Genomic DNA, 13,819 nt, shown 5'->3' on the forward strand with positions numbered 1-13,819 from the left:
AGGAACGATGACATGTGAAGAGGTCAGCGTTACACAACTTGTCTGTGAAGGCCCTGTCAGCTCAAGTAAAGCATCCATTTAACCCCTCAGCACAGGGGGATTAAGACACGGTCAACACAATTGGCCCAATTTAACACCTACACTTCAAGTAGTAGCTACTAAAAGTCATTATGACATCATCAGCAGTATTTCAAACAGCTAAATGCCGTCAAAAACGCACTTGATCAACCTAATGAACCTCATCTGACAGAAACCCAGTGGAAGAATTTCTGTTGAGAATGGGCGGGCTTTTCTGGTGAATGAACGTTCTGATTGGTCTAAACATTCATTGAGCAGCGCGGAAGGAAAGCTACGCCGTTGCTCATTGGTCAGAGGACGTGCCTATCAAAGCGCCAAACGCTCTGCCAACGGCTGCGCCGTGAGATCCGCCAGACGCTGCCTCCTATAGTCTCGGTTATCCTCCTTCTGTGTAGACCGTTAAATAATGTCATCCACGTTCTCTACGGCTACAGCTAACCCCCTGACTACAAAATACAAACAATTGGGCTGATTCAAGCATCTACAGGTAAGTCCGTTTTGTTAGCACAGAGGTTTGAATGAGCATTTTGTGTACAAATCGCTGTTATGCCAAGATGGCACACCGTCACCGTGAAGAAGGTCCAGAAAGAAGCTCATCGGCTAATTCCGATCATGGGTCTTTTTGATTTATCTAAGCGAAGCAGCATTTCTTCTCAGACTAACTGTTGACGACTAGCTGTTTCAGAAAGCCCAATGCAAATTCAGTTCGAGCCAGTGCAATCAAAAATGTCATGCTGAAGGTGCAGATCGGCTTCTGACACTGCGGGGCCCGTTCGGTCGGACACGCAGAATCCAAGGCGGCCAGACTCCTAATAGTCGCCGAGCCTTTCCAAAAAATCAAGAAATAAAGGCTTCCTTCCTTGTCGGGCAGCCGAGGGCGTGGACGGGACGGGATGGAGTTATGTCATTGATCTGTCACGCTTCTCCTCATCCGCACGTGTTCATCCCACGCTGCCTGACCTCTGAGGCTGGAGGAAGCCTCGGCTCTCTGCCCCCCACCCAAGACAACCGACATGCCATCAACGAGCGCCAAGAAAAGATTTGGATGTTTCAAAGATTCACATGTTTCAGGAAGTTAAAATGGCTGAGAGAGCCGCGAGGGCAAAAATGGCGTGTGGTTTAATTATTGACTATACATCCTCTATTTTGTGAAACTGGAAACAGAAATGAATAAAAAGATATAACGTAAACTATTTTCATCAGCTCAAATAAAACTGATCAATTTTCAAATAATAAGCAACAAAATTGCCGTTGGATTTTTTCTGCTTAAACAAAAACCTGTAAAATATAAATGTGCTAACATTTACAGCACCAAGTTCCTTTTCGAGGAATTCCTAAAGTAAACGATGAAATAATGCATTTGCAGAGTCCATTCACACTGCACCGTCTGCTTCCTTCACTTTAGACTGTAGTCACAAGCCTTACCACTGAATACAGGCTGTCTGCAGGTAATATCAAGACCGTAGACCACCCCCTAAACCTGTAGAGCAAAAATATTTTCACTTATGCAGAGGGGAAAGTAAGGGGGAAGTAGGTGAGACACAGGCACGTCATCTGGATTTGTTCTTCTTTTCAACCCCTCCAAACCCTGCACACTTCATTTCATTTACGTTAGGGCGCCCCCACTATCCTGTCAACTATCTGCTACGATGACTGTATGTTGCTGTGTAGAACACGCTGGAGGGGGGGTTGCACGCGGGAAAAAATGAACAGGTAGAGAGGTGGGGGCGGGGCTTAGACTCACCGCTTATGATTCCAGACCGCAACAAACTAACAGCTGCTTCTGAATAAAGAATACTTGGAATCCATGAAATGAATATAATTTCTTGGGATTTAGAGAACAGAAATAAATAGAAAGGAGTGTATCAAATGAATTTGTTTCCATCATCTTAACTCTGGGTGTTTGACAGACAGAAAAGTCTATTCAAGGTTGTGGAAAATGGACAAAAGATTAAAGGAAAAATCAAGCTTATAAAGAATACAAATAATTAAAATAAATAATAAAAAAAACCCCGACAGCATGTTGAATAAATACAAGTATTGCCAAATGAACTATCATGACAAAAAACATTTTTTCTAACACATCTAGTGTTGCGGCTCCCTGTGCTTTCCTCTCAGTGGGAAACTGATCCAAATGGTTCTTTGAGAGGTTCAGGTTCAGACTCCTGTCCTAACACGCCTAAGTTCTGCCACAAGAAACCCACTGACCACACGTGTTAAAAATAAAATGATGAGCGAACAGGCGCTTCACAATATCCATGACATGAATAGAAAAGCACGTTTAATACATACATATTACATAAGTGGCGGCTCGGCTTGTTTACAGTGGAACTCATTTCCTCTTCCGCTATTTTAGAGAGAACTGCGCATGTCCAAATGATTTATTATGACTGAAAGTGTGGCGCATGTAATGTAAACGTTTGTAATAATCAGTAAAAGTTTTTCTGGGCCCATGTACATGGCTGAATTCTAATCCGATCTTTGATCCGATCAAGATATTTTGCACATGTAACCACGGCTACTGTTTAATTGGGTATTGTTATTACAGACAATGAAAATCTCAACGATGCGTGACGGAATGACAGCCACACGGCTTGGAGTCATTCTCTCTGTTTGATTGTTTTCATTTTTCCGATTTTGGCAACGGGAAAGAGGAGAAGTGAGAACATTTTACTCAGAGTCCTGGGCTGCTGCAGGCACTTTTGCTGTTATTAACGTGTTTGTGTTAACCCAGTGTTGGTCAGCGGCAAAATCCTCGTACATGGGAGTAAACTGCCATCTAAGAAAACGGAAGAAGAAAATATTTGTTGTCTTTGTGTTGTATTTTGCAGGATCATGCAGACCTGATTCTTAACATGTCTTTCTTCTTTTCTGTTTTTTGTCAACATTGAAACGAACTTTTCATCGTTACACGTACTCTGACCGTAAAATGCTTTAGCTGAAGTAAATGCATTTTCGCACATGCAGGGACCAATTGGGTAGCCGTCACAGATGGAGTAGCGACACACACAGAGGAAGAGGCTGAAGTCATGTACAGTAAAGTAAATGGCTGACCTCATGTACAGTACAGACCAAAGGATTGGACACACTTTCTCATTCAAATGAATGGGAAGGTGTGTCCAAACCTTTGGTCTGTACTGTATATTAAAATATAAAACAATAAAACCGAGTTCTGAAGAAACTTCAACCACAGAACAGTTTGAGGATGTCTTGTCTGTTAAACAAATTTGCAAAATCGATATTGAGCAAGTTTCTTTGATCAAATGGTCTTTTATAATTGATGACCTAAAGAGGTTATTAGGATTAGGGTATGTTCTAAAGACCCATGTTTTGGGTGTTTTAAAATCTTCTTGTGGCATTTTGCTGATTGAGGACATATATAAAGAAAATTAAGAACTAAAATAGCATTATTTTCTTATTTCTTTATTGTCCCTGTATGTCCTACACGTTCTACAAAAAATGATGGAACAAATTCTTTGTCAACATAACATGTCATTGCAACATTTCACATCTCCAGGTCAAGTACTGTGATGGGAGGGTTGGCGGTTAGGCCTGTTTTGCAGCCACAGGGCATGGGCGCCTTGGAGTTGTTTAAGCCAAATCTTATTGCACTTCTGACATGATCTCATCCTGGAAGTATAAGATCAAAGCAAAAATAATTGAGGTTCAAATGTAAATTAAGATGCAAAGGAAGATGAGCAGAAACCATCAAATTAAAATGCAGACTATAGGGAGGAAAGGAAACAGGTTTGTTAAAAGCCATATTAGTAAATCTACTAGTCAATCTAAATTAGCTGGTGAAAATTCACCCATGAGGGAAGCAGTCGCTGCCTATATTTTGATGACCAACAAAAGTTTCATTTTGTACCTTGTGGCAAAAAATCAATGTATGATGTACTAAATTGAGGGCTGTCACTAATGATTAATTCAGTAGTCGATTAGTCAACAATCATTGTTCACGTGAAGTGATGTACGGTGATAGTGCTGGTACTCAGTCTGTGGAGGTTTGCATCATGCATGGTACTGCTAATGCTTGGCGTATGGTGCCTTTACAGAAATTGAAACTTGAATCTATATGCTTGCACAAAAAGTCATAATTGGCTCACAAGCTACAGGGTTCCTGATCTCTGCACTAAATCATTGCATAAACCTCCCATAGAAATAGTAAACAAAAATATTTTTATGGGTTTTACTTCATTAAAATATTCAACAATTTTTATAATGAGTTTATAGTTATTTATAATAGTTGGTTTTCAAAAGTGACTTAGGTGTTAGCTAGGGCGCAGCACCCCAATTATGTCACTAAATCCATCCTCTCCATCCAATGACAGAGGTCTCATTCCTCTCAGAAACACGTTAAGGATTCTCTGTTTAAGTGTTGCAGCCATCTATGGCGTGCACTGGCTCCTCCCCAGTCTACAGTCAATGGCGTAGATCAGAATTTCGGGCTTCCACGTCAGGAACACCTGTGATCGCCTGTCGCTATGCAAGTTTCTAAGTCCGGTCGCAAGCTCTACGTACAAATAGGGCGTTCATTGATCGCATGCTGACAGTCCAACCGGTTGAACATTTTACTGTTCATTTGAGAATTTTTCTTTGCCAAATTTGCAAAAGCATAAACAATCTGTAATTTATTTAATGATATGCTTTTAAATGAAAAACTAATTTACCAAAATACATTAGATGTCTGCTGCTTAATCAAACAGTCACACTTGTTGGGGCAACAAACCAGATTTCTAGATTTAATCTGTAACAAAAAGGAAATTTTAGCAACACTGTTGTTTGAATCTATTTTTAGATGCACTGGAAGCAGGACTGCATGACACTGCATAATGCAATTGATCATGCAAACACACAGACTGAGAACATCTTTAGAAAAAGTTTAACACTGTCTATCATTCATGTTTGTGTACTTATCTACTATCTCTTTCTGAGAAAGGGTGTTGTCAACAAACAGGTTAGACATTAATTATGGGTGAGTGTCAGAGGCCACTACCATCCTACCCGGAAACTCTGTTCAACATGATGTAGAAAACTGGTGTGGAAACGTTTGCTTTCTACAGGAAACTAGTTTTTTCAAAACATATTTAAAATCATGAGCTTCTTTATAAGGCCGGCTTTAAAAGCCTTTATTTCCCAAAAGTCTAATGAAAAGGAGAGAGCAAACCAACCAAAATCTCAGGATCAACTCATCTTCAAAATAAAAGCACTTGCTGCTACAGCTGTCCTTTTTTTGTTTGTCTTCTAAATCAAGTGTGGAGCAAGTTACCCAACACTCACTTCCACATTTAATGTTTGATTATGCTGTTATCTGGCTCATTTGCAATCTGTATAGCACCAGAGCTGTGACGGTGTGGGATTTTTGATCACTGCGGTGATGAACCAACAGGGCGTGCGGTGTCGCCCCCCCCCCCCCCCCAAAAAAAAAAATAAATAAATAAAAGCAAACAAAAAAAACCAAAACAAAACCACAAAATCCCCCGGATTTCACAAATGAATACAACGCACTATTCTTTATTAACAAATAACAGTAACAACTAACTAATACCTATCTAACTAATAAACTAACTACATAGGTGTTGTAGATTGACTATGTGTGTGTGTGTCAGCGCGCTGCGTGTGTAGGAGGAAGGAGCGCGCACACGTGTGTTGGGGGTGCGTGTTGATTCTTCTGCAGTGGACCGCTCTCCAGCTGCACGTGAGTTTCACCTGTGCTCTCTGGTACAGACATATTCTCAGAATATTATATATCCCCCAGTAATAAACAGACTGCAGACACTTTGTCACCTTTCTGGAAGCCATGAAGCCTGACACCCATGAAGAACACGGGGCAGGAGGCTCCGCCTTTATTTATACAGACACGTAACAAATAGTTCCCAAACAAAACATGTAGTGATATTCATCGAAATCTAATCTTTATGTTTGGTGTTATGGAGTGAAGGAGGACAGTAATAACCCCCCCAGCCCCCCCAACACAAAATCCTCTGGCGGGCGGCCGTGTCGCGCACTCAAGAACGCACGCAGCTTATAATGGAAATGAATAATTAGAACGCAGTAAATTTTTCCTATTTCCTCACGAGACGGAACTTCTGTTGTTGAATGAGGATGTGTGTGTGCTTCTAAAACCGCGCTCGTGTGTGTAAGTAGAGGGGGCCGTGTGCGGCTCTAAGAGGGAGTGAGAGGAGAACAGTAATAAAAGGTTTTCCCCCAGAAACCCTTGAAGTCTGAACAAAGGACTAGCAGAAAAAGTAAATTATCAATAAAGATGAATGTGTTTAATGTGTTTATTATAGTTCCAATCACCCATCATATGTTGAACTTTCAACAAAAAAAATAAATAAATAAAAAGTGCAGTGATGCGGTTATCGTCACACCCTTATATAGCGCTGTGCCAAAGTTTCAGACAGGTGTGAAAAAATGCTGTAAGTCAACAATGCTTGAGAAATATTTTTTTCCATCAACCAACCAAATAGGGTGGATAAAAAAGGGACATCTAAATCTAATTGATATTTGCTGTGACCAACCTTTGCCTTTAAACAACATCAATTCTTCTATGTTCACTTGCTGACATTTTTTTAAGGAACTTGACTGGTGGGTTGTTCCAAATATCTTGGAGAACAAACCACAGATCTGTGGATGTAGGCTCTCTCTCATCTTTTTGTCTCTTCGTGTAATACTAGACCTTCCATGATGTTAGCATTACCTCCAGTACTGACTCTGGTTTAGCCTCCATCCTCCTACTCAATCTGACTGCGGCCTTTGATACAATCTCACACCCCATCCTTCTGGAAAGACTTTTAAGCATTGGCATCACTGACTTACCCCTCAGCTGGTTCCAGTTCCACCTCACAGGCCGTATGCAATCCATCCAATTCAAATCAGTCACCTCTCCTACAGTTCTAATTGCCACAGGTGTGACCCAAGGCTCTGTCCTGCTGCCCCTGCTATTCATCATTTACCGCACGATATAACCCCTTGGTTATATCTTACATAAACACAACATTCACTTTTACTGCTATGCAGATGATACCCAGCTCTACCTCTCCTCCAAGCCTGACTCCACTCTCCCACCTGCCCCCCTCTCCAAATGCCCTCTTGAAATAAAATCCTGGTTCACTGCAAACTTCCTTAAATTAAATAGTAACAAAACTGAACTCCTCATCGTAGGAACAAAGACCACCCTAAATAAACTCCCTAACTTCTCCATTTCCTTCGATAACTGTTCCATCCTTCCCTCCCCACAAGTTAAGAGTCTGGGTGTCATCCTTGACAGCACTCTCTCCTTTACTGCCCACATAAATAGCATCACCCGGACGGCCTATTTCCACCTCCGAAACATCCGCCGTCTCCGCCCCTCTCTCAGTCCTCGCTCCACAGCCATTCTAGTCCACAGTCTCATCACCTCTCGTCTGGACTACTGCAACTCCCTTTTATCTGGACTCCCTTACAAAACTATACACAAACTACAACTGCTCCAAAACTCTGCTGCCCGGATCAGAACATAAACCCCCTCAACTATGCACATCACACCTGTTCTACAAAAGCTTCACTGGCTACCAGTGCCTCTCCGGATTAATTATAAAATCCTTATCTTGACCTACAAAACCCTCCATAACCTCGCCCCCCCATATCTGTCTGACCTTATCCATGTTGCCATTCCAACCCGCTCCCTTAGGTCTGCCTCTTCACTCCAGCTTGCTACACCCACCGCTCGGCTCGTCACTATGGGGGGCAGAACATGCAGCTGCTCTGCCCCTTAGCTCTGGAACTCTCTTCCCTCAGATTTACAGATCATGGACTCACTCCCCCAGTTTGCTAAAAATCTCAAAACCCACCTCTTCAGACTAGCATAGCCACCCTAATTAATTTATGATTCCATTGTCTTGTTTTTTAACTGTTTCATTCTTGTAACGGTAACAGATGGTTCCAGGGCTTTGATATTTGACAGCTTTATTGATTGTGATCATACAACCTACAAGCTTGATTATTCTGTTTTTTTGACCGTTTTGGAGCAGTCAAGGTGTGATAACAGAATCACAAAACGTGAAACTGGCTTGCAAGCTGATCAAACCATCCAAATATCAGAATGATATTGTAGGGGTGTATCGGTACACGTAGTTGGACCGAACCATTTCGGTAGGGCAATTTCGGTTCGGATCACTTTTGTACCGTTTTGGTTTTTCAGTTTTTTTTGTTTATTCTTTCCCCCCAAATGTATTAACTTTGCACCAAGGCGGAACTAATGTTAACCGCGAGTTTCCACCGAGACACTCAATGATGTCTGGGTTCGCGTGCGTTTAGGAAGGAGGGGGGGCAGAGTGTGGCAGCGCACAGCGCAAGAGTGTGTGTGTAAGTGCGCGTAAAGGGTGTTTTGCTCAGTTCGGTGGAACAGTGATAAAAACGCTTTGCTCTAAAAGAACATAAACTGCTTCTTTTATTAACCCGCTCTGGAGGCTCTGAGGGTCTGAAGGGGGAAGTGAACCCCAAAGGAAGATCCGCCAAATGTCTAAACGGATCACAGATCGGATTAGAATTGATCTGTGTACACTAACCACTTTAGACTAACATAAACAGGAGAAACACATGAAAGAAAATGGCAGTTCACCCCTACAGCTTCCAAATCTAAATAAGACCAAACAGAGGACTACACAGAGTGAGTCTGAACACAAAATACTATAAAGAACACTAGAAAAGTATGACACTATTCTACTCAACAAACTTTACATCTCAAGCGGAGAAGAGAGCTTAGCTGAAATGGAGACAGGTTACAGCAGAGCTTGCTTCTCGAGGTTTGGAGGTCCACACAGTGCTTTAAAGGCTGCCTTCATCAACCCTGGTGCAGAGGGAGCCACACCTTTCCAGCACCACACCTGAAAATGATCAGAGACGGACAGATACACACAGATCCACAAAAACACAGAAGTCCCACTCTAATAACATAAAGTACACAATACATAGAATAAAAAGAAAACTAAACTAAATATGACCACAACCGTAACATTTCCTAATAAAAAGAGGTTCTAATTTGAATTATTTATGTGCCAATATTTGAGCATATATGCACCTCCAGTGCTGTTGATTTATTTGCTATTGTGCTCTGTGAAACATTAAAATGTTCAATTTATTCTCTCTCTATCTTACTATGCAGTCGCAAGTTTGCCATGGCAACGGTTGTGATGGAGCAGATTGGCCGGCTGTTCATCAACGCGCAGCAGCTGAGGCAGATCCCCCAGCTGTTGGAGTCTGCCTTTCCCACACTGCCTTGCACCGTGAAGTTGTCCGATGTCCCCAAAGTGTTCCAGGAGCGCCACATCCACACTGGCTACAGGCAGACAGACCAGAGCTGGCGCTACTACTTCCTCACCCTCTTCCAGAGGCACAACGAGACCATCAACGTGTGGACGCACCTTTTGGCAGCCCTCATCATCTTGGTGAAGTGGCAGGAGATCTCTGAGACTGTGGACTTTCTGCGTGACCCTCATGCCCAGCCCCTCTTCATTGTGCTCCTGGCAGCTTTTACCTACCTCTCCTTCAGTGCCCTTGCTCATCTCCTCTCTGCCAAATCAGAGCTGTCCTACTACACCTTCTACTTCCTTGACTATGTAGGGGTTGCAGTCTACCAGTATGGGAGCGCTCTTGCGCACTACTATTATGTGGTAGAAAAAGAGTTGCACACCATGGTGCGTGGCTTTTTTTTGCCTTCTGCAGCATTTCTGGCATGGCTTACCTGCTTTGGTTGCTGCTACGGGAAGTATGCCGGTCCTGAGCTGCCCAAGTTCGCCCACAAGCTCTTCCAAGTAGTGCCGTCGGCCTTGGCCTACTGTTTGGACATAAGCCCTGTGGTGCACCGCATTTACAGCTGCTACAGAGAGGGCTGCTCCGACCCCATGGTGGTGTACCACGTGTACCATGTGATCTTTTTCTTGATCAGCGCCTACTTCTTCTGCTGCCCTCACCCAGAGAGCTTGTTCCCTGGGAAGTGCGACTTCATTGGCCAGGGCCACCAGATCTTTCACGTGTTTGTGGTTGTGTGCACCTTGATGCAGATCGAAGCCCTGCGAACAGACTTCACAGTGCGCCGGCCTCTGTACGAGCGACTCCACGGAGACTTGGCGCACGATGCCGTGGCGCTCTTCATCTTCACCACCTGCTGCTGTGCTCTTACGGCTTTTTATGTGCGTAAGCGTGTACGGTCCTCACTCCACGACAAAGAGGAGTGAGGATCCATTCATTTGACCTTATAGTGACGGTTTTAAGAATATTGAAGTGTTTTTCTTGATGAAAATAATCAGTGTGTGACAGTGATTTCTGAAATACGTGATCTGCCAAACAACAGTGATGAAGAAGTGATTGACGATATGTTTTTGTGACTCACAGCAAGGAAAAGGGAATCTGTAGCACTGTATTGGTAGGTTTATGCTTTCTTTACTCAAGTTTATTCAGCAGTGTTGCTCTGCTGTGGTTGTGAGGGAAGGTTTTCCTCTGATATACCGAAAACTTTCATCTTCTCCTAAAGAAATCCAGACGTTTTCTCAAAACGCCTACTTTTTGTTTAAAAATCTGACAGTGTAGCATTTTAGCTTATGCATGCATTTATTTCTAAATTATGTCACTTAAGACTCTTTATTTTTCACCTACCAGAATTGATTTGCAGCGACAAGTTTGAAGAGCTTTGAAACTAAAGCTTTTTTCAGGTTTACAATGGTACCATTCTGTTGAGAATAACGGGTAAAAGAACAAAACAGTACCATAGATTGCTCTTTTTTCCACAAAGGGCTGAAACTTCAGCTTCTGTCTTTTCACATCCCATGATCTCAGAACTTCGGAGTGCATGTTTCGTCAATGGTGGATAAGAATTGAGTCACAGGAGCTGAGTCTTATGCTTTTTAGTGTTTTCAGTTTTTCTATAATGAATATTTATGTGCCTCAACGCATGTCCTTTTGGTATATACTGTGGATGTTAAGTGTGTGAATGTCTACGGAAGCTTAGCCTTGCACTTTGTTCTGACCCTGTAAATAAGCTGTTTCCTCAGAAAGATTTATCTTGTTTTGTTGGCGCCTGGCTTTATTCTTAGCCGTTTGTGCTTTTCAGGTCCTGGAGGAATTGGCACGACTTTTAATGGGTATGAATTCATTATGTGGTACTGTTACTATGAGGAGGTGCTTCTTTGTTCTTTTTTTCCCCACAGTTTTTGTTGTGTGTGTGTTGTTGTTTTTTTTTTAGAAAAATTGAATTATTTAAAAATATTGCTTAAATTTTAGCTTATAGTCTGAACTGGCCATTACCTCACTCTCTGTTTATGACGATTGATGTGCCAATGAACCTGTTGTTTTTTGTTTCTTCAGTGATGGTGCAGCTAAGAGGTGAATGCAGACTGTCAGGTCAATTTGAATGTTGTTGGTCTAAATGCAAGTGCGTGAACCGCAGCACTACTTCAAAGTTATCTCAGACTCATCCTCATGCACTGCCTGGATCAACACTGTTTATGGAGGCTGGCAGCACTAGCTGTGTTTAATGCACTGAAGCGATAATGTAATTTTTGTTTGGATCTGCTGAATTGTGATGCAGAGTAAATCTGTAATTCTGTTCAGATGAGCGGTAAAGAGAAATGTTCTCTTTTAGTTCTTTAACATTGCTCGGTGCATGCAGTTACAGTTTAATGGTTTTGCTTTTTAGTTTTAAAGACAGAAAAAAGATGTCTGTAAAACTCTCACCAGCTTAACCTGTACAGTAACAGAAGGTGTTGTCTCGGCCATTAGACAAAATAAATCCAACATGTTTTACTGCTAAAATGGACACTTAGTCATCGATCACGTCACATGGCTTTGAAGAACTGGAGGTTCTGGTCTGGAACGTACCTAGAACTCTGTATGCGTGTGTTTGTGGGTTTGTGTGTTACTTCTGCCTCTAATGTAAAAAAAAAAATGGACTGTACTAATATTCCTTGTTATTTAAGAAAATAAAGTGTTGCTATAACTTAAACAACTTTTTTTTCTTCTTTTATTTGGTTTATTACTCTTTTAAGACCAAAGCAGAAAGTCAAGTGAAGTTTAAATGGTCTTGCAAATGTACTCACATACAGTATTTTATGATAGTTATCTTTTAGTTTTAGTTCTCCAGCTGGAAAAATGCGTTTTTTTAAAATACAATGTGATTTTCAGAGGTTCTGCGTGCCAACAAGTGGGGCCTGAGAGGCGCCGCTCATGTCTATAAATTAGGGATTTAATTATTCTTTTTAACAATGATTCGATTCTGGTTGATATTTGTGATTGTCGATTGAATTCACTTTCAATTTTGGTTCATTTTAAATCGATCCGATTGGATCCAAATGACTGACCTAAAATGGATCCCTGACATCTTTAACCAAAACTTCAACCAGTGTGACCCAGAGAGAAATACCTACTGAACAGTGAAGTTTTCCAGAATCTTGGATTTCTTTGAGATAATCAAGTGTAAATGAAATATGTTTCCAAACAAACAAGTAAACAAGAATTAATGTCAAATCCATTCATATTTTAGTTTCATGAAGTTCAGCCCACTGTTTCCACATCCAAATACAAACAGAATAGTAGGTTTTGGGTTCTGTTATCTGGACTTAGTTTTTTAAAGTTAGAAGACGTTTCACCCCTTATCCAAGAGGCTTTGGCAATTCTTAATCAGCTGGTAAAAGAGCTGGTATCTATGCACTCATGGGGGAGGAGTCAGGCTTGAAAATGGATGGTATTGGTAACTTAGCCTACATGGTTAAAGGTTCTCTTTGCAGTGGATAGAGTACAAAACGTTGCTCTGTTTGTGGCTAGGAATTTTGTCCTTTGGATGAACCATTTTTTTCAACAGTATTAACTGTTTATTCCCCCAAACTTTATTGGTTTTATGCAGAAATTGTACAAAATCTCCATCAAATCACAGATACCGTTCGAAATAAAGGTACTTTTGCACAATCTTCTTTTTTTTAAATAAAATAAAATAAAAGAGCTAAAAACAAAAAAAAAGCAACAAAAAAAGGAACAGAACACGATGATGACTTGGTGCACATTCTGCACGGGCCCCTCAGCTCAGTAGTTACCTTTTTTTTTTTTTTTTTTTTTTTTTTTTTTTTTTAACTTGTCCTGTCCAACAGCTGGGCAGGCAGATGAGAGCTGAGGGCCTCTTGTGTTGGACATATTTTACTTTAACAATAGGGGTTATTAATCTTCAGACAAACCAGAGGTATGTCTGAATAAACCCCTTTTGTAATTGAGGCCAAACTTTATTAATTTCAATCATGTTTGAAAATCTTTGGTGTTGGACCGGACGGAAAAGGAAAGAAGGGAAGAAGAGGGAGGGATGTCAGAGGGGGGGGGGGGGGGGATAGTGAGAGGGGGGGATAAGACCATGAAGCAGCATAAAGCAACAAGTTTACTGGTTGTTTATCATTACGGCAAGGTTCAAATGTAGTACAAAAAGGGCGGGGCCTGTCCACACACACACTGAAATGTTATCAACACACCTGCTAGCTGTAAAAATGTCCACATGTCAACATGTACACAAAACAGATAGTGTTCACACACGCATACCTATGCCTTTAAACCAACTAGTGTGAGATCTTTCATTCATTCAATCATGCAAACTATAAGTGCAAAGGTGAGCTAACACCTGTGCTCAGGTGAGTGTTTATGCTCTTCTAAAATGGATGGGGGAATGTCAAAAGAAGGAGGAGGAGCGCTCAGCCACCCTCACACCCAGACCCCCGCCGCAGCA

The 13,819-nt window shown here is 41.6% G+C and overlaps 1 protein-coding gene across 1 annotated transcript; it reads left to right on the forward strand.

The window, feature by feature from the left end:
* The first annotated feature begins 443 nt into the window (after positions 1-443).
* LOC100415783 (G protein coupled progestin receptor alpha) lies at positions 444-12,061 on the forward strand. Its single transcript, NM_001177476.1, is given in 2 exon segments — positions 444-565; positions 9,227-12,061. A coding segment is annotated over 1 exon segment (1,059 nt). The 5' UTR covers positions 444-565; positions 9,227-9,239; the 3' UTR covers positions 10,299-12,061.
* The last annotated feature ends 1,758 nt before the right edge of the window (positions 12,062-13,819 follow it).

The sequence above is a fragment of the Oryzias latipes genome, chromosome 16 (assembly GCF_002234675.1).
Source record: "Oryzias latipes chromosome 16, ASM223467v1".
Taxonomy (NCBI): Eukaryota; Metazoa; Chordata; class Actinopteri; order Beloniformes; family Adrianichthyidae; genus Oryzias; species Oryzias latipes.